Genomic DNA, 21,520 nt, shown 5'->3' on the forward strand with positions numbered 1-21,520 from the left:
TTAGTCCCCCGTATGCCCACACACCACTATTACTACCCAGCTTCCTGCTCTCCTGAACAGTAACTTCCACCACTGGGGATTCGCTGAGGCTGTGTCGCCCACATACCCCTATCATGCCTTATAGCCCATGTATATAGCCCATATATATATATATTATATCCCATATATATATTCTATCCAAGAGAGAGTGTTTTTGTTTTGTTTTTTTCAGTTCCCATGTATTTCTCTTAATGCAGTATTTAGTGTCTTGCTGATGCATCAATCCTTCAGTGCTGTGGCAGGAGTTGGGACATGACATGTTTTTCTTATCCTAGTGACAAATGTCAGATTTAGGACCTTACATGTACATCGGTGTGTGAGCTCTGAGCTGGCGATGTTTGTTCTTGTATCACACCGGTGACATCTGTCCTTTGTTTTCTTTCTGAGTAAACAGTTTATCACTCTCCTGTGGCACCTGACAAGCTGCTGTGTAATAAGGAAACACAAATAATGGAGTATTACTGTAACCCTTTACACTACCGTGCCTTCACTGCAACCAGTGATAACGGTAACGTCTTGTTTCTGGCAGTATGTTGATGTGCACGCTAATGTTGTCTTTCCTTTTGTATAGAACAGCACACTCTCGTGCGAAAGGGGATGCGGCTGACCAGGCTAGCCAGGCTGCACGTCAGGAGTCTGATATTGCAAGGGCTGTAGCGAGAGAGCTGTCCCCAAGCTTCCACCAGCCAGGTTAGTATCCAGATTGTTGTGATAAAGAGATTGTACCTAGTTACTTTTGTGTCCTACCTTTTTTAATTTTTTTTTATTTGCTCAACATAAGAAATATGATTAGAGTAGAGTACTGGGGGCTGCCATGTCACCTGCCTATCGTGAATTGACACGGTGGTCTGTGGTGATTTCAGATCTATGGAATAAAAGGTACGGTTACAGTCTACAGTACCTGTATAATACACAGGGGCTCGCATGAGGAATAAAATAGCCTCTTTCTGTTTTGTAGCTATAACCATTTCTTTTTTGTAGAAAGTTCAAGTTTACAGAAGGGAATATGTTGTCTATTTAATAATCTTAACTTTGTCTGGGAACTACCAACAAAGGTAGAAAACGTTCTAATGTGAAAAAACACAGCTGTAACTATATGTTCTCGTTTCATGGTGTGGCAGTACCTGGACTTATACCTGCACTAGGTGGCAAAGCACAGGCCTCAGGTGCCATGCCTAGTGCCAAAACCTATTTGGCAAAACACCGGTGGGTGAGTGAGAGTACAGCGATAACCCTAAATTGGCACCTTGGTCTCAAAAAAAAACCTGATGGGAACAGCCAGGGAAAAATAAACTTGAATATAATTGATAGATTTGCAGGTTGTAGCTGTCTGCATTAATCGATTTCCAATAGACTTGGCTCCAAACACAGAAGCACAATGAAAAAGCTTCATCTTTACTCCTGGAAGTGCACATTAGAGAGATTAATGAAGACTTTTGTGGAACATTACAGACAAGAAGTTCCATGTGAAGCAAGGGAGCAGGGGACACCCTTTGCTAAAATGAAAATTATGAATATATATATATATATATATATATATGTGTGTGTATATATATATATATATATATATATATATATATATATATATATATATATATATATATATATATATATATATATATATATATATATATATATATATATATATATATATATAAATAATGGAGTGGGCACAGAGTTCTTATAGACCAGCAAAGGAAAGGAGACGTAGAGACAAGTTCCAGGAGGCTGAAGAGGGAAAGCAAAGACAAGAAGTAGAAGAGGAGATGGTGGCACTGACAGGAAGCTAGGAGTACGGAAGTCAAAGTACAAGGAGGAGAGGTTCATGAGAAGAGTAGGACCAGGTACCTCACATGTAGGACCAGACCTGTGGTGGTGGTGGTGGGGATTGCTGATCACTTATAGAGCATACACACGGTGAGTTATGCACTATTTTTCAATTCGATTTTGCTTACAGAAGCAACATCGAATGGTTTGTCTACATTCAAAGTGGGTTTGATCCGAATGCGCACTCCCGTGTAGTGTAAATCAAATGTCCATCTCCTGGCTGAAGCCAGTGTTGATCTAATAGTAAAATCAAATGGAAAATCACATCGAAAATAGTTGATATCGAAAAGGGGTAGACTAAACTTCAGAGCAGGTCGAATAGTCCATCTCTAATAGAAATCAAATCAAAAACATATTCGAACCATGTGTACGCACCAAGCCCTGAACACACAGGACGATTTAAACCATTATCGCTGTGCGACCATATCGCCAGTGTGTTTTTTGTGTTGTGGGAGATAAATCAATAGGAGCGTGCTCCTGCAGCCAGCCCTTAATGGTCGCTGGTCACAGGAGCTCGCACGATGCACTGTGCACCAGCGATTTCTAGCCAAAATGAGGTAGAGATAGATTGAGATAGAATAGCTTGCAATTTTCAGCCAAAATCTCTGGTCACTGATGAAATTGATACACTGAGCAATATATTGCTGAGAGATATTAAGCCAAATTTGCTCAGCGACCATATTGCACAGTGTGTACATCACCTTTTGGTGATGTCACGCTCTTTGGTCACCACATACATGGGAGCACCTATACACTTTTTCTATGGAGCCCACAGATAATCAAGCTATGCCCCTGATTATATGTGACCTAAGCATTGGATCCTAAACTTGGTCTTCAAAGCATCGATCGGTGCTTTAGCATAGATTACGTCATTAAGTCTTCTGAGCTCAAACAAGGAGAGATGAAAAACCTGCCATGTAAGTGTATATTGAGTGACCTAATTTATACACTGCAAGTTGTTCTTTGGTCCCGGCCATTTAATTCTGACAACGGTTCCCTGCCGTATCCTTCAATTAGGACTCTTGACAGGAAGTCTGCGTGGCATCTTTCTGTAACTATTGTATAGATATATTATTAGTGACTTTTATACACGGCAGCCTGCAATGTTTATGTCGCAAAACAACAATATATTCAGATCTCATTGTGCAGGGTCCCCGGCTTCCTTGCGGCCTAAACCTGATCAGACTGCTCTTTGATGGCAGTATTTGTTTACTACATGTTGTGCATTTATAAATACGGCCATTGTTACTATTGTGTCACTTTCAAGTTAAATTAGACTGTTAATTAAGCTTGCCAATGTGGGTACATTGTGATCCTTTATAAATAGAAAGCTTTGGCAGCAATAGAAAGGGACTCATGAATGGGGTATAGCAGGTGAAATGTAACACTGTTAGTGATGCAAGAACACTGCACCATATGCACAAAGATATGAATTGGGTTATACATGCTTATAAAAGCATATTTGTGTCTGATCAAAATAGAGAACACAATCGGTACCTGGGGACTGTTGGCAAACACTGTCAGAATTTGTGTCTATAGCCAGGAGCCTTTGTAGTTATTGTCCTTATTTGCACCTGACACAGAAGTATGTGGGTTACTTTCCTGGTCTGCGTGCATTTACAAACCAGCTTTTACTCACATTAATACGCCATTATCTTACTGCGTTCACATATACGTGAGCACTATTGTGGGCATACATATCTTAGGCAAATGCAGATTGGGTTGGGGGGTTCCTGTTGCCCAAAAAACCCTTTCCCCCCCACAGCCTCGCCAGCAGTTTAAAGGGTGGTATGGAGCTTTTACACAACGGCAGTGGAAGCTGATTTTCCTACCAACTCTGCTGTGTGTGCCTGTGAATCTGAGCGCTCAATCATCACACCAGAGAGGGAATCTGGGAAGTGGCTCTGTGGTCCCTCCGCCTGCATATGCGTGAAGCAGGGTTGGCCTTGGTGTATGAAGAGCCCACTTGGAGAATGTAGTGGTAGAGGCCCATGCTTAAGAGGTGTGGCCAGTTACCGAAGGGTGAGATCAGCCCATAGAGCATCTTGGACAACCATTAAAGACCACATATCTGACCCTCTAATAGAGTAACCATGTTAGAGTGGGGTGTGGGGTCCCCTGGAGATTACCCTATACCCATATGGGCCAGTCTGGCCCTGTTCTGAAGTAAAGTATTGTATCATAATAATTATGCTTCCTTTACGGGCTTGTGCCAGTCACTCTAAAATACTGTGCATTACAAATTCACACAAATGCTGCTACCCCGGCAGGTGTACTACTGACTTTGCCGCAGAATCATAATTATTAATAACTACCAATCCAACCGTAGCCGCTCTACATACGCTTTACTCTTGTTGTACTTTGTGGCTGCCATGTTTGGTGCCTGAAATAATCAATACTGAGCATAATTGGACCACCATGAGAGCTTCTTAATGAGTAAAATGGAGGGACTGTAGCAATTGTATGGCGTCATTTTCTTATCAGCACTAGTCTGCTGTCCTGTCGGGGGAAAGGGGATATCCCATTATATGACTCAGTCCTACCCGCCACGAATAACACCAATGCACCGATGCCTGTTTTCTATCAGAAGCTGCCTAAACAAATTGCATACAAGGAGGCGGGAGAATCTGAGGAGGTGCGCTGCACACATGTGGCAGTTCTATTAATGTCTGACCTCCGACCCCTTTAGAACCCCACTTTTTCATTAGGTTTAGATTTTTTAATTCTACTTAAATATTGGTTATTTTTTATTTGTTTTTAAAGAAGAGGAAACTTCTTTAAAAATGCAATATATGTGTAGCCTCCTTTTCCTCTTTTGTGCCAATTTGTTCTAGAAATGTAGTTATTAGAAGGTACAAAATGCTACCTACTTATATGCACATGGTGACAACTGAGCCAACGACAGTTTCTCCCATCTTGCTCTGCAAGTACAATATCATGTTTGCACTGTTACCAAAATAACAATCATATATATGTGCCCTTACTCCATGCATGACAAAGCATGCCCTACTACACCCAACTCCTCCTAGAAAGCCGGGGAGAACCCAGGAGGGCTGTCAGAAATCTAGTTGCACAATTGCAATTTCAAAAAGATTATCTGGTTTTATTATACATAAATTATACATTTTCTTGGTTTATTCCTTACATCCAGTTCCCTGTTCTGCTGATCCGATCAGTGATTTCTAGGGGAATCTGCAAAAAATAGTATGTTTCAAATCGTTACAATTATTGTATACAATATTGTATACACTATCGCATCTCATCGAATCTCGGTTTTGCGATAAGATGAGATCTAGTACAAAAAGTATGTGCTGCACATAATTTTTGTACTAGATCTCATCTCATCTGATCTCATCGCAAAACCGATATGCAATGAGATGCGATATTGTAACGTGTATGGGCACCTTTAGACTCGCCGATCCCGGTCATATCTTGGCCAGAATCAGCAGATTTCCAACATGTTTAATTTCCCTGTTCCTTTGACCCATGCATAACCAGATCTGGGAATTGCCCCCATACCTGCCTGTGTATGGGCCCCTAAGGGTGCTCTACATGGTAAGATCAGCTGTTCTTCCCAGACTGTGTAAATACCCGGTCCGTGCTGATTGCAAACTTAGCAAATAGTTGTTTTAGTTTAAAATACAACTGAAAACCTAAAATCTGACTTTTTTTATTTGCAGGCTTACATTATTTGGTTTGCATTTTTTAAACTAAATGGAGTTAAGGCCCCCATACACTATGCGATTTGGGCACGATTTTGCCCGATTCGGATGAATCGGGCCGTAAAATCGTCCCAAATGGCATATGGAGACATGACCTCCGACCCGATGCGCGGCCCCGTGCACATCGGATTGGAGTCGGCAGGTCGGACGGGCTGCACATAAGATTTTCTAAATCTTATGTGCTGCCCGGAGCCGTGCGGGGACTGCAGCTGGCGGGGGGACCTACCAGAGCTGGGCGGAGGGATCAGGGGAGCGGCGCAGGGAGCCCGGCAGAGGAGGAGAAGAAGCTGCCGTCAGCGGGAGCAGGGGGAGCGGCGCAGAGTACCAGTGAGCCGGCAGGAGAAGACGCTGCCAGGCAGCGCGAGTGGCGCCGGGAGCAGAACACTTTAAAAAAAAAAGCCCATACAAACGCATAGGAAGCCATTGATAGGCTGAGACCTCTCTCAGCCAATCGCTAATTGGCTGAGAGAGGTCTCAGCCAATCAATGGCTTCCTACGCGTTTGTATGGGCTTTTTTTTTTTTGTAAGTGTTCAGCTGCTCCCGAGACCCGCCGCTGCCCGGCAGCGTCTTCTCCTGCCCGGCCCGGCTCCCTGGTACTCTGCGCTGCCCCCACTGCTCCCGCTGACGGCAGTGGCTTCTTACACGGCTCCCTGCGCCCCAGCCCCAGGATCACCGGCGCCCCGCCTGCCCCCTGCTCCTCACCACCCGCAGCTCCCCGTTACATGTGGTAAATCGCAAGCGATTTATCACATGTAAATTTGGCACATCAAGTGACAAATTGTATGTGAGCCTCCCGGGGAGCTGCCGGGCGGCTCACAGGAGAATTGGGTCCGACTTGTCCTAAGGACAAGTCGGCCTAATGTATGGGGGCCTTTAAGGTGCCTACACAAGGTGAGATGTGTACTCTGTGCATTTTGTACTAGATCCCGCTAAGATACGCTAAAACTGCGTGAGATTTGAACTAAATGCAATGCAATCCAGTACAAAAAGTACTGCATGCACAAACTCTTTCAATTGCGATGTTTGGGGTGTGCATTGCAAGCTAAAAGAAACACGTGCGATGTGCACTGCATGCGATGCGTTTTGAACTAAAAGTTCAAAACTCATCCGACCATCGCACCGCGTGTGGGCACCTTTGCAGTTGGCTACTGCTCCTTTCCTGAACGTTTTGCTGAAATTAGAGACGTGCAAGTGATTCTTTCCCCAGTCTGTTTGGGTTGCATGGTGTTCAGGCCTCATTTGTACATTTCACTTCAAGCAGTTGTGTCCTCACTTGTAATTTCACCCTGTCCCGTCTCCCTGCTGCAGAGACCACATCGGCATAAATCCATGAGAAGTACAGTGACGGTCTTTGTGAACCTTCTTTTGGCTCATGTTTGATTGTTTACTTTACATGGTCATGGGCCAAAATCTCTGGTGACCGGTCCATTGTCCTCTTGTGCTGGTCTCACAACTTCACAAATGTTGTATGAGCTAATCCTATCCTAAGCCGTATGTCAGGTATTTGACACATACATTTGTCCATTTTTCTTAAACTTTTTTCAAATTACAGTACTATAGACCAGGGATGAGAAACCTTCGGCCCTCCAGCTGTTGTTGAACTAAACATCCCAGCATGCCATGCAAATGTTTTAGCATGGCCAAATAGCAAAACTTTAGCAGGGCATGCTGGGATGTGTAGTTCTTCAACAGCCAGAGGGCCAAAGGTTCCACATTCCGGCTATAAACATATAGTCACAAATCTTTGTTCTGGGTAGTAAAGAGCGTTTTGATCGAGGGGATATGGTCATTAGGTCTACAAGCAGATGGTCGACATGCAGGGAGGTCAACATGACTGTAGGTCAACATGGGTTAGGTCAGACAGGGTCATTCGGTCGACATGGGGAAAGTCACCAGTCAAAAGGTCGACATGGGGTTTTCCACATTTTTCTTAGAGCCGACATGTGTCGACAGGTGGTATTTCATGCCCTACCATCCACTAGGGTGTGGTGGCAGAATAAAATAGTATCCCGAGCCTAGTGAAGGCACTGTGCCCGCCCGAAGCATGGCAAGTGTAGCAAGGCACTGTGCCCGAAGCATGGCGAGCGTATGCGGTGCTACATTTCAGTGTCCATGTCGACTGTGTCAAAATTCGGGACAATTTTCTTTAAAAAAAAAACAACAAATGACCATGTCGACCTAATGGTGTCGACCATTTTGCTGTCTACCCAATGATCCGTAACCTGTTTGAGTGCTTTTACAATTATGAAACAAGCAGGATCATAAAAGAAAATAAATGGTATAAACTGCCTAACAGCAGATGCAATCTGAACATTATCAATGCACATTAAAATCAACAGTTTTAATTTATTTGTTATTGCCATTCATTCCATGAGCTAATAAATCATCCAGGTTCTTAGTTTCTAGTGCCAGCGCCTGAGACCAGAACAAACATATCTTTGTCTTGAACGGAGTACCGCTACAAAGCTTCCGCAAAGGATCAGCCTTATCAATCATAAGCTGAAATCGATATCGCTGAATAGCTTGTGGTTTATCAGCTTCTTAGTTGCTTATTAGCTGCATGAGTGACTTCCCATCGCTGACCTGACTATGTTCACTGTACAAAGAGTCCTTGTAATTCCTTACAACCATACTCTAATGGAGAAAATTGCTTTAGTCTGGCCAAGATATAAACCCCTCTGTCACTGCATACAAGCCTCCAGTGTACTAGGTGTCACCGAAAGAAGCGCTGCATACCATAATAGGCTATGGTGCTGCAGAGAGGGCTCGGAAAGTACAGAAGGCTATTGAATATGATATTGTGTGAAGATTTTATTAATAACTGTTAATAGAATGTGACAGCTTGTAAGTCACAAGGAGGAATTCATGTACGGCTAAGTGGCGGGTAAAATGCTGCTTTTTTGTAAGGCATTGTTCTGGGGAAATGTGAGTGGATAGCCGTTACGCCGAGGGTCATTTGCACTGTGGCAAGACTTCACGCAACTAGCTCATACCAATGCGCTTTGTATGAAGCAATGACACCGATTTTTTTTTTTTTTTCTAAAAAAGTTTTATATCATTCATAAAATAAAAATAAAAGAGATGTGTGGTTACATATTATACAAAGTTTTACTACAGTCAAAACAAAAGGCTCAGTGTGCCTGCATTAAAGTGGAACCCAGGTACATTACTCAACAGAATACCAGAATACCATTGCATGAACAGATATGACCACAGTTTATTAAGAAGCCAGGCAGCCCGTCTTCATACAGTAGATCATAACGAGGTTTCTTTATTAGATCTATGCAAGAGCAGGATCCACTGTCTGCACAGAATACGATAACCGAACACACTCTAGAGCAGGCATGTCCAAGCTGTTGCCCTCGAGCTGTTGTGAAACTACACATCCCAGCATGCCTTGCCATAGTATTAGCATTCCCTGTTAGCAAAACTGTGGCAAGGCATGGTGGGACTTGTAGTTGCACAACAGCTGGAGGACCATAGTTTGGACATACCTGCTCTAGAGGATTCAGAAGGTCCCTGAGAACTTGCTATTCTCATCAGTGCTATATAGTGTTAGAGAAGGTGTTTATAAAACTATCCCACATCACAAAAAAAAAAAAATTCCTTCAGTTGGCATCTCTATGTGTAGTGATGCCTCCACCCATTCCATGTGGGATACAAAGAATATCTTAAATACTGTACTTAGGGCCTATATGCTCGACTGGAGGATACTTTTATCTGCTGGTTATTAAGTCACTTCTTACTGCCAGTGGTTCGCTTCATAGACAGGTCAGCAATTCCCAGTATTGCACAGCCAGGAGAAAGCGGAGCATAAAGCAGCTAGAGAGTGGAGGTGTAAAGTTTCATTTGTCTCCAGAAATGTTTTATTAATGGTCAATGTCTGTATGCAATGGTTAAACAAAGCCTGGATATTTATTTTATATATACATTGGAATAAATGTTGATGGCAGGGCATCGCTGTGTAGACGCAGCAATAACCTATGCAGTATTGTGGAACCTCTCCCTGTAAGAACTGGCAGTGCCTATGGAGCATGAATAAGACAGGGACTGGAACACTTGATCCAGGGAGACGTCAGTAAATACCATGAGGGAATAGGATAGTCCAGAGTTTACCCAAACAAAAATGAATTTGGGCTCAATAGTGGACATGCCTAACCACAGCTATTCCCAACTTCAGTCCTCAAGGCACAATTAATGGTGCCCATACATATGTGCGATTGTATGCAATGTCGTGCTGCAATTTCCCTTGAAACTCCCTGTGCAATAAATCGCATCTGAAGTGCTTTTATTCACATTCGATGTGCATACAATCGTGTGATACAGATGGAGCCGGCCTAGTTCCAGCGGCTGGCTCTCTGCCCGTCTCCCTGAAGTGGAGATGTGCAGGGACCCGCAGCGGCACCGTCCGGAAACTGGGACACGCGTGCGTGTGAGGCGCACGTGCGTCTTATTCAGATGGAGTGCCTCTGCACCGGCGATTGCCAGCGCAGACATGCTGGCGATCCCCGGACCAGGGGCACTCCATCTGTAAATTGCTTGGGATGTTGCTATGGCCAACCAATCGGATTCTATTTAAGAAGTAGAAAAAGCAAAGGAATACAGCGCTTGGGTTTGTACTGAAAAATAATTACCTACAATAGGCTATATAAAATAAACATTTATTACATTCAAAGCGGTACATACAACCACATTAGAGAATTCTCTAAAAAAAGTAGAAAAAAGTGGGGGGTATATCAAAAGAGGTAAAAAAAGGATGTATTAAAAATAAGTCATTGTGTGCAAAGTTGCTCCAGTGGGAGAATTGTTCATCCGTGGGTACCCATTTAAGAAGTAAATTCGGTACTTATGTATTATCTGGGCACCCGATTTTTTCATTGCATGCCACTACTTAAGGCATGCGATGCGATTTTTCATTGCAAAGACCCGATTTTTAATTGTATAGTCAACCATGGGTGATTTCATACCCCCCACTATCCAACTACGTATGGAGCTGATTTTATATAGTGTGGCGAGCGCAGCGAGACACTGAGCCCGAAGCGCGGCGAGCGGACACAGATTACTTTACATGTATTGTGCGGCCCTTCGCGGGGCTCGCCACGCTTTGGGCTTGGTGGCTCGCTGCGCTCTCCACACTATATAAGATCAACTCCATGCGTAGTTGGATAGTGGGGGGATGAAATCACCCATGGGTGACTATACAATTAAAAATCGGATCTTTACAATGAAAAATCGCATTGCATGAATTGTATGCCACTATATTGCATGCGATGCGATGAAAAAATCAGGCGCCCAGATATTATATAAGTACCGTAAATTCTGATTGGTTGCTATGGGCAACCTCCCATCTTCAATAGCACTCCTATCTTAGTAAATAAGCCCCTTAATGTGCCTTGAGGACCATGGTTGAGAATGCCTGCCTTACCGGATATTTTAAAAAGAAACCAAGCAGACCATGGGCCTTATTTTGGTTCATTCTTTCTGACAAAATCCTTCTTAGATGGGCAAAACCATGTGCACTGCAGGTTGGCAGATGTAACATGTGCAGAGAGAATTAGATTTGGGTGGGGTTTTACTTCAAAGTGAGATCTATATTGCAGTGTAAAAATAAAGCAGTCAGTATTTTCCCTGCACAGAAACAAAATTACTCACCCAAATCTAATTCTCTCTGCACATGTTACATCTGCCCCCCCTGCAGTGCACATGGTTTTGTCCATCTAAGAAGGATTTTGTCAGAAAGAATGAACCAAAATAAGGCCCCATGTTAGCTGTAATATCCTCTCCACATTTATTGTCCGTTCTTCAGTCCTGATCTGTTCTCTGATGAAAAATAGACGTTCAGGTAATTAAATTGGTGAATTGCAGGTTTATAATTAATTGTTCCCCATTCCATCACTGCCATTTTATTTTAGTAGAATAATAAATTTCCAGTGATTAAAAACAAGAAAGTAAAACTACGTAATGTGACTGTTTTATATGCTTGAGTACATTTCCTAATGCAATCTATTTATCATGCCCATAATTAATGGCAGACTTTCTGTAATCCTGGAGATTAGCATCAATTGTGCCTCTTACGCTACATCTCATTTTGGCTGGTTATGAGTGTTGTCCTCTTTAATTAAGCTCTTTTGTTTAATTTATATCTGTGCAGTTTAGGCGCCTTGTTGAAGCGATAACCCAATTTAACACAACTGTTATGTCTGCGTATCTTAAGGGCTTACAGATTGACTGAGGACCATGTACTTTTTCATCTGTCTTACCATTTTTTTTTTATATTTTTGTGTATCCTTGTTTCATTTATGGTAAGTATAATGTACACCTGAGTGCCAACATTGGAAACTTGTGACGGGGGATCCGCACTAACGGGCTATTCTCCCTTGTGGCGGTCCGGTTCGCAAGGGGCTTCTTTGTGCGCTCGCCCCTGTTGGGGAACTGGTAGTCAGGATTCCGATATCGGTATCTCGATTGTCAGGCAGTCATATCACACCCATAATTTTAGATATAGCTGCTGTATATTTACAATGACAAAGCAGTGCATTTTTTAAGAGTAAGGCACTGATTTCCAGGCAGCCACTGCATCTTTGTACACAGAAGCTGTGCGGAATTATGAAGAAGGTGCAAGAGGTGTCTTCCCTGCGCCTTCTTCATAGGCTGCACTCTCCATGCTTCAGGCACGGTACCTCACTGAGCTTGGTACACTATTTTATTCTCTCACCACACAGTAGTGGATGGTAGGGCATGAAATGACGCCTGTAGGCACATGTCCGCTCCAAAAAAAGGTGAAAAACCCACATCGAGCTTTTGACTGTCAACCTTCTTGTTGCCAACCATGTTGACCTTCAGTGGTTGAGCCAATACATATCAACCTAAATAGGGTCAACCTAATGTAGGGTACACACCAGGAGGACCCGCTCACGATGCACATCGTGAGCGGGTCGTCAGTGTCTCGTCCGACCCGCTCACGGTGACGCGGGGGGGCACGACCCGCTCACGATGTGCACCGTGAGCGGGTCCGATCCGATGGCGACCCGCACCCGGCTGTATGGTCGTCATTGAGATCCTACCTGCAGCAGGTAGGATCTCAATAACGACCGACCGACCCGCGGGACCGTGCATCGGATCGGTATCGGTCCACACCAGGTCAGAAAAGGGCCCAATCAGCACACAATCTACATCCAATTGATCGGAATTGGATCTAGATTGTGGGGATCGGGCCCTAGTAGTCCTGATGTGTACCCAGCATGAGGCCCGTATCCCCAAATTACTAAGGATGTCTGGTGCTGCTCTATTTTCTAGAGTGCTGCCAATTACGCTGCGGATTTTGTGGCCCTGTGTGCAGCATCGCAGACCCAGATCTGCCAATGCGCAGTACGGCTTCTGTGTATGAGCAGTTATTAAAACTTCAAAGATGCACATTTACATTGAATGATCGTACATCTCTGAATCCAACCCTAAAGCTAGGCACGCACTGGGCGGTACCATGTGCTAATCCAATAACTGTGCTGATCCGATAACCGCTCAGATCCAGCAGGGATTATCTGATCGGTGGTCACCCAAACACAATGACCAATTTCTTACTCAGTGTGCCTCTGGAGGTGCGTATTGATGGGATTTTAGAACTTGCAGATAAGAGGTAAAGGTGCCCATACACTTATACAATTTGGGCACTTTTCACCCTATTCTGATGCATCACCAGAGAAATCGGGTAAAAGTGCCCAGATCGTATATGTAGATAACCTCTGATTCTGAACCGATGCACATTGGATCGGAGGGCTGCATGTAGATTTGTGGAATCCTGCAGCCCTTGCTGGGATCGCATATGTTACATTGACCGCAATCCTGGTGGGCAGTTAGTAGGGTATTGCATGTGATACCTCGCATAAGTGTATGGGGGCCTTTAGTGTTTATCCAGCACTTTAGAAATTTCAGGGAAAACACTGGAAAAAATAGTGAAGACCTTTTTCTGTTTTTCAAAATGCTGAAAAAAAAAAAAGATTTTGACCGGTATTTGATTAAAAACCTCCTGTATTTCCTGTATGGCCACGAGCAGCCTTCTATGAGGTCTTGCCATCTTAATTGTCAATTTTGATGATTTGATAGTTTCCCCATTTGATAGTGTCATCAATTTCTACCAAGTCACATTTTGCAGAAAAGCCACGCAATCTCACAGAGACCACTGTAAAGTGGCATTTCTAATTGGATCTCTCATATCTCGGGTGCGCACATTCAGGTGGTGTATGCCAGTTTCAATACTCTAAGGCACTGTTCACATTATTTTAGTACCCCTTAAATGCAAATATTTTTTGTAAAAAAAAAAAATGCTCCAAACTCTTAAATTCACATTCTTTAGTCAACCAGATCACCAAACTTATAATGTAAAATGCAATTCCATAATTGCGCATGGTCTGTAGCCAAATATATGCACCTCCAGGCAATTCAGAGCTGTCCTCTGTCATGTCTCTACTAGTGGCTTACATTCAATTAATGGACAGCAGCACAGGTGGAGTTCAGTAAGGCCATGTAGTTGGAATTCCGAGTTATGGTTATTTGTGCATGCAGACACCCATTTACAGTAAGTGTGAATTGCAAACAATATTCATTTCGCATCTGGGCATGTATTCTAGCCCCAATTTACCATCATTGGATAGACACCAACTTGGTCGACATGACTGAAGGGTGGCATGGTTTATGTTAGGGCGACACGAGCATTAGGCCAAAATTCAGGAAGGTCAACATGGGTTAGGTTGACCGGGTCATTAGGTTGACACAAGCATAAGGTCGACATGGGGTTTTTCACCTTTTTTTGACCGAATGTCAACATGGACACTGAAACGTAGCTCCGCATCCCCTCCCATGGCTCACTGCGCTCGCTATGCTTCGGGAACGGTGCCTCGCTACGTTGGGCACACTATTTTATTCTCTGACAATGCCTCAGTGGATGGTAGGGCATGAAATACCGCCTGTCCGCTCAAAATAATGTTACAAACCTGTGAGAGGGTAAGTAGGTCCATAGTGGCTTTGCTGTTTTTTCCTCAGAGGTGCTGTGGACTGTCAGGCTAACACTTTGGGCGGTATCTTACTTAGCTGCTGTTCTAGTGGGGCTATACAATTAGCCCTGTAAGAACGCACTTATCAGGGATTCTGCTTCGTGTGCCGGAGGTGTCCCGTTTTTCGTCTGGTGACACCAAGGTGTGGGGACTTATCCCGGATCCGAAGAGTTATCGCCTGATAACAGATCATTTACCTCACAGTAAAAATGAGCTGTAATTGGTTAGCCCAATAGTACGATCTGGCTAAAAAGCCTGTTTTTACCATGCAGTAAATTACTGCAAGTAATAGGATACCCCTCTAAATAGTTTATTCTATCTCCATGACTCTTATCTGTCATTTTCTGGATTATTCTGTGTGCTGTAAAGAGCTTACCCATTGTAGATACATGATTTTTACTTGTTTCTATAACACATAATGATCATGCAAGATAAATGTTCTCAGAATAGAGCTGGTTGCCAGGAGATTTTCGGAGGCATGCAAGTGGGGGTGTGTGCGGGTTGTAATAAATTGGCATGTTAATATATGTTAATCATAAGCATTATCATAAATCTGATGCATATTGTGCAAATGTGTATTCAGAAAAATAATAATCTACAGTTTTAGTAATTAAGTGCTGTTTTATTGCAGCAGTCAGTATGATGAAGCCTTGATGGCACAAACCTGCAATCAGTAATATCAAACTTCCTTTCAATATTTTGATGTCCAAGGAGTGACACTTAGCAGCAGTTATACATATCATACATACTGTAACCTTTGTTTATGCCCTATTGTGCTGCTGCTGCTTAATGACTATACTCTGATCAGCCACCACTGGCGGGTGAAGTGAGTAGTGTTGATTATCTTGTTACAGTGGAACCTGTCTTGGTGTGGGATATAAAGCACAACGGAATATGCTGCGCTATATAAGAATCTGTAAATAGCAGTAAATGAGAAGTCAGTTCTTGATGTGTTGGGAGCAGGAAAAATGGACCAAGTGTAAGGGATCTTAAGCCCTGTACACACACATCAATTTACTTTTGATTCGATTTTCTATTAGATCTGGCATTAGATCTTTGCATGGAAGCGGGACCATTTGTCTACAGCAAAAAGATAGACAACCATTAGGTCGACATGCAAAAAGGTTGACACTGCCATTAGGTCGGCAGTCGAAAGGTCGACATGGGGTTTTTCACTGTCTTTTTACCCAAATGTCGACACATTCGACATGGACAACGTTTGCAGTGAACCGCAGCTGGTGAACCGGTGACTCTCTGCGCTCGGCACACTACTTTATTCTCACACCTCGCCCTAGTGGATGGTAGGGCATGAAATACCGCCTGTCGGCACATGTTGGCTCAAAAAACAGTGGAAAACCCCATGTCGGCCTTTTGGCATGTCGACCTTTTGGCATGTCAACCTTTTGGCATGTCGAACTAATGGTGTTGACCTAATGGTTGTCTATCTTTTTTTTGCTGTAGACAAATAGTCCGGATACCCTTTGCATTCGATCTGTACTTTTGCATTCGATATCGAATTCGATATACATTTATGGTACATTGTACATATTCGATTTACTAGATCGAATTCGATATTTCCTTGGCTGCACAGTGGATTTTTCTGTTCGATTTTGTGAAAACGGGAGTGCGCATCGAATCGAATGTAGATCGAAAGTGACACAAAAAACATTCGATTTCGTTTAGGATTCGATTCGATTTTGCTTCTATAAGCAAAATCGGGAAAAATCGATGCATGTGTACAGGGCTTTAGGGGCAGATTTATTAAGCTCAGTGAAGTGATAAAGTGTCTGGTTTTTATCACCAGCCAATCAGCTCCTAACTTTGAAGTTACATGCTTGGTTTGAAAAATGACAGGTAGGAGCTGATTGGCCGGTGATAAAATCCAGTCACTTTATCACTTCACTGAGCTTAATAAATCTACCCCTGAGTTACTATGACCAGGAATAACACGTGAAATGTGCTGTTGAAAATCAAAACACCACATCTGATAAGGCAACTACAATAAAAATAATATCAGGACATGTGTAGATATATATATATAATGTGTGAATCTGAGATGTGAGGTAAAGTCATTTGGTGGGGAGGTTAGTATCTGAGCCAGAATTAAACACATAAATTAACCCAATAGGTGGGCATTATCCAAAGACCGTAGTGTGATTAGGCGTGTGCTAATGTCACACTCTTGAGGGGTGGTACCAAAGTGATAGGTGCCAGGTTCTGCACTGTAATGTTAAGTGCAGCACATTATGTATCACTGTGTAGGAGCCAGCACTGCAGACTAACTGGTCCCCGGGTGCAACCCACATCTCAGGACCTTACAGTGTTTGAAAACTGAGGGCTCAGCCCTCAAGGCCACACCTCTCCCCTGCAAGGTCATGCCCGTTAACGCATGATGTCACATCAACATTTCTGCACTAAATATCCCCACATTGGATGTCATTAGAGATCAGGATGCTGGTCTACATAGGTGCAGCATTATATGCTATGTTACTATATATATATATATATATATATATATATATATATATATATATATATATATATATATACACACTAGTTTTCAAAAGTGTGGGGTCACCAAGACAATTTCATGTTTTACATGAAAACTGACCTTTATTTCTTAGATGAATAGAACATATAGACAAGACATTGGCATGGTTAGAAATAATGATTTTTATTTGAAATAATAATTTTGTCCTTCAAACTTTGCTTTCATGAAATAATGCTCCTTTTCAGCAATTACAGTATTGCAGACCTTTGGCATTTTAGCCGTTAATTTGTTGAGGTAATCTGTAGCAATTTCACCCAAAGCTTCCTGAAGCTCCTCCCACAAGTTGGATTGGCTTGATGGGCACTTTTGCGTACCATACGGTCAAGCTGCTCCCAAAACAGCTCAATGGGGTTGAGATCTGGTGACTGCACTGGCCACTCCATTACAGACAGAATACCAGCTGTCTGCTTCTTCCCTAAATGGTTCTTTGGAGGTGTGCTTTGGGTCATTGTCCTGTTGCAGGAGGAAATTGGCTCCAATCAAGCGCTGTCCACAGGGTATGGTATGGCATGGCATTGCAAAATGGAGCGATAGCCTTCCTTATTCCAAATTTCTTTGACCTTGTACAAATCTCCCACTTTAGAAGCACCAAAGCAGCCCCAGTCCATCACATTACCTCTACCATGCTTGACAGCTGGCATCAGGCAATCTTCCAGCATCTTTTCACTTGTTCTGCATCTGACAAATATTCTTCGCCAGCAGCCAGCTCCGCCCCACACATCATGGCTTCCTTTGTGCTCAAATGGTGGGGCTACGCTGCGTAACCTCTGCCAGCAGAGGCTGTGCGCTGTGGTAGCCTGGCAGCGTCTGTGGTTATGCTCCAGGCAGTCAATCCGCATCTGTTGCTGTGTGCCGGGAAGCCCAGCAGCGCTAGCACTGCAGCTGTGTGCCGGGCAGCATCTGAAGCTGGGATTCAAATCCTGCAGATTTTAGCCTCAAATCCTGGGATCCCGCCGATCCCAGGATTTGCCACCCTAATCACATGCCCCTCGCAGTGACTACCTGGATGTCTCATGTTCCCACCCCCTGCTCCACACCACCAATACTTCACCTGAAGGTATAGCCCAAGGGTCCACAAGTATCTTTTATGGAAAACCTCTAAAACTGCTTAACATAATAACCTGTGTATTGGATGCTATAGCTCTTGTGATGAGCAACAATGCAGGAGGAGTAAAGCCAGGTTTCCCCGGAGCTTGCTGTAGCTGATTATCGCATGTTTACATACGCTGCAGAGTGTTTACTAAAAACATTTTAGCAATCTTTTCCATTCTTATGAAACCAATCAGCCCATCAGATCAGATGTAGCTACACGTGGGGCTGGGAGGAGGGGGTGAGAGAAAATTCACCGGAACCAAATGACCACCTCCGTAGTAGATATGTTGCTTTCCTTTTTTTATTTATTTATGAACAGTTTCTTATAGAGCGCAGCATATTCCGTTGCGCTTTACAAAGCAGACAGTGATACAACAAACAGGGTATTTACAGACAGTCAAAATGTAGGAGGGCCCTGCTCGCAAGCTTACAATCTAAAGGGAAATAGGCATTGATACATAAGGATAGACACTGTATTCTTTATTGCATCGGTTCCACCAGAATGCAAGGTTCTGTGACTGGTTCTGGAATTTGATAAGCTTTTTGTTGTGAAACGATAATTCACATTTTTTGCTTCTTCTGCATAATGATAAATTTTTTTATTCCTGTTTGTGCTCTGTAAGGTATACGGTCTTCAGGCCAACACATATTCGGTCGACATGCTTTGTGTCGACCACTGAAGGTTGACATGGCTCAAGTGAACACATGGAATAGGTCGACATGGCTGAGATCGTCAGGAACACACGCATTAGGTTGATAGTCAAAAGGTCGGTGTCCCGTTTGTTTGTTTTTCCGCCGACAGGCAGTATTTCATGCCTTTCAGCGTGGAGGGAGAATAGAATAGTGTGCCTGAAGCATCGTGAGCAGATGTGGTACAGTTTGACGGTGTCCATGTCGACCACGTTGACATTTGGGCCAAAAACCACATGTTCACTTTTTGACTGTCAACCTAGCCATTGTCGACCTTTAAACCCTGTCGGCCTTAGCCATGTCGACCCATTTCATGTGTCGACCTTCTGCGGTCGACCCAATGCTGATATGTGTTGACCCATATACCCCTCTGTATTAGACCTAGCTTTAGGGCATGTATTCCATTACTGTACCTGAAATGACCTGTATTTCTGCACCTCATATTTAACTTACTACCAATACTTGGATACCTGGAGGTTTATTTGTCACTGTATAGGGATCGGTGCATCCCCTTTTCTTGCTTCCTGTGCACTGGGTCAGCAACAAAGGTTTTGGGGCCTAGCACACTAATATCTCTGGGTCCCGTCCCCCGATACACATGTATCGGTATATATTACACAGACTCGGATTAAGATACCACTAGGCAAGAGACCAGTTTAATTTATCCAGGTGATATTCCTGTAATATAGGGCCTTATTTTGGTTCATTCTTTCTGACAAAATCCTTCTTAGATGGACAAAACCATGTGCACTGCAGGGGGGGCAGATGTAAAATGTGCAGAGAGAATTAGATTTGGGTGAGTCATTTTGTTTCTGTGCAGGGAAAATACTGACTGCTTTATTTTTACACTGCAATATAGATCTCCCTTTGAAGTAAAACCCCACCCAAATCTAATTCTCTCTGAACAAGTAACACCTGCCCCACCTGCAGTGCACATGGTTTTGCCCATCTAAGAAGGATTTTGTCAGAAAGAATGAACCAAAATAAGGCCCATAGTATTGTGCACTGGCAACCTGTTATCCAGACTAGACATGCAGTCTCTGTGATCCTGGAAGGTGTAATGGCAGACATCTCTGCATGTGTTCTAGCGAATGCTCAGGATCGTGCATCCAGCCTGTGGACGTCCTGCTGATTCGTGCTGTTATTCCACTTTGTATACTTGCCAGTTACTGTACATATAGTGGAGGCAGCCTCCACCGGCGGTGAGCTGAAATGCGCCAAAGTTATTTGTTTGGACACCAAATTAGCACTTTTTTGCGTTGTGCCCATTGCTTTAAAGGGGTTTAGCCACCTTTACACAGCTAAACCCAGACATGTGGGGGGGGGGGGGGGGGGACGGGGGACGACACATTTGAATATCCCCAGCAATGTCCTGTTACTTTAGATGGGAGATCAGGAGCGAAATCCAGTTGACTCTCCCCCCTAGATTGCTAACAGAAATGGTATAAAGCATAATAGTGCATTGCACAGTTGTTCATATGGGAACTCGGTATTTTGCCTCTTATTTCCCAGAGTAGCAGATTAGTCGCACACAGTTAGTGTGCCTTTACACTGTAGTTTTAACGCATTGGTGATGCAAAATAAATGCATATGTTAAGAAAAATTGTTATGGTGCAGGTACAGTAAGTCACAAACTTACAATGATATACAAAATGGATATTATTATTGTAATTATCTCTGGGCAAAAGGTATAAATTGATGTCTATGTAGCATTTGATGCAAATGGTAAAATCAGGGAACGTGGTGAGAATATTGCCCTTTGTTACCATAAGAACCTGACCATTAGGTACGTTCTTCACCTCAATTCCTTTCCATCTTCCAAATTGCTATTTTTTTTTAATTGTTTCATTTCTTTGCATACAATTTCAGGGCCAGATTACATTAGGCAAAAGTTTCAAGAGGTTGTGGAAGTTAAAGAGAATATCGAGGAAAAGTTGCCCGTTAAACAGCCTTCTCCGAAAGAGTCACCACATTTTTATAGGAAAGGAACAACCCCACCTGGAACGCCAGAAGGAAAGCGAAAGCAACAGCCACAGACTCCTTCAAAGGATACAAAGAGGAACACTCCTAACGCGGTGCCCGTGCCCCCTCCCAACAGTGAGAAAAAATGTCTATCCATTGAGAATCTGCCTGCTTCTTCCAATAAATCCTCACCTCCTAAAGCTCCTGTGAAAGAGGAGGCCATTGCCAAGCCATCGCCAAAAGCATCACTCAGTCACAATCTGAGCAGTACCGGGAATGGAGAACTGCACTCTGACTTCCATAGCTACCTTGGGAAAGTTAACCCATTATTGCCTTCAGGTGTAAAAGAAGACTCCAACACAAAAAAGCAAATAACAACAATAGCAAATGTGCCACCACCCCAGAAGCAGAGTCCCAAGAAGCTCCTGATAAATCCAGAAGCCAAAGAAAGCAAGCCTCAGCCAAACGCTAAGAAGCCCAATCATGTGACACCAAAGAATCAAACCAAGAATGATTCACTTTCACCTGTTGTAACTGAAGTTAACTCGGTAAGTAGGAACATACAGTACATTGTAATCCCAATAATGTC

General features: G+C 43.3%; 1 protein-coding gene across 1 annotated transcript in view; it reads left to right on the top strand.

The window, feature by feature from the left end:
* Positions 1-21,520, top strand: part of JPH1 (junctophilin 1) — a 101,996-nt gene that overhangs the window by 73,380 nt on the left and 7,096 nt on the right. Inside the window, exons 3-4 of the mRNA XM_083187310.1 lie at positions 611-729; positions 20,839-21,479. Coding sequence (XP_083043436.1) covers positions 611-729; positions 20,839-21,479 — 760 coding nt within the window. The remainder of the gene's footprint in view (positions 1-610; positions 730-20,838; positions 21,480-21,520) is intronic.

Source organism: Crinia signifera, chromosome 5, assembly GCF_055691185.1.
Source record: "Crinia signifera chromosome 5, ASM5569118v1, whole genome shotgun sequence".
Taxonomy (NCBI): domain Eukaryota; kingdom Metazoa; phylum Chordata; class Amphibia; order Anura; family Myobatrachidae; genus Crinia; species Crinia signifera.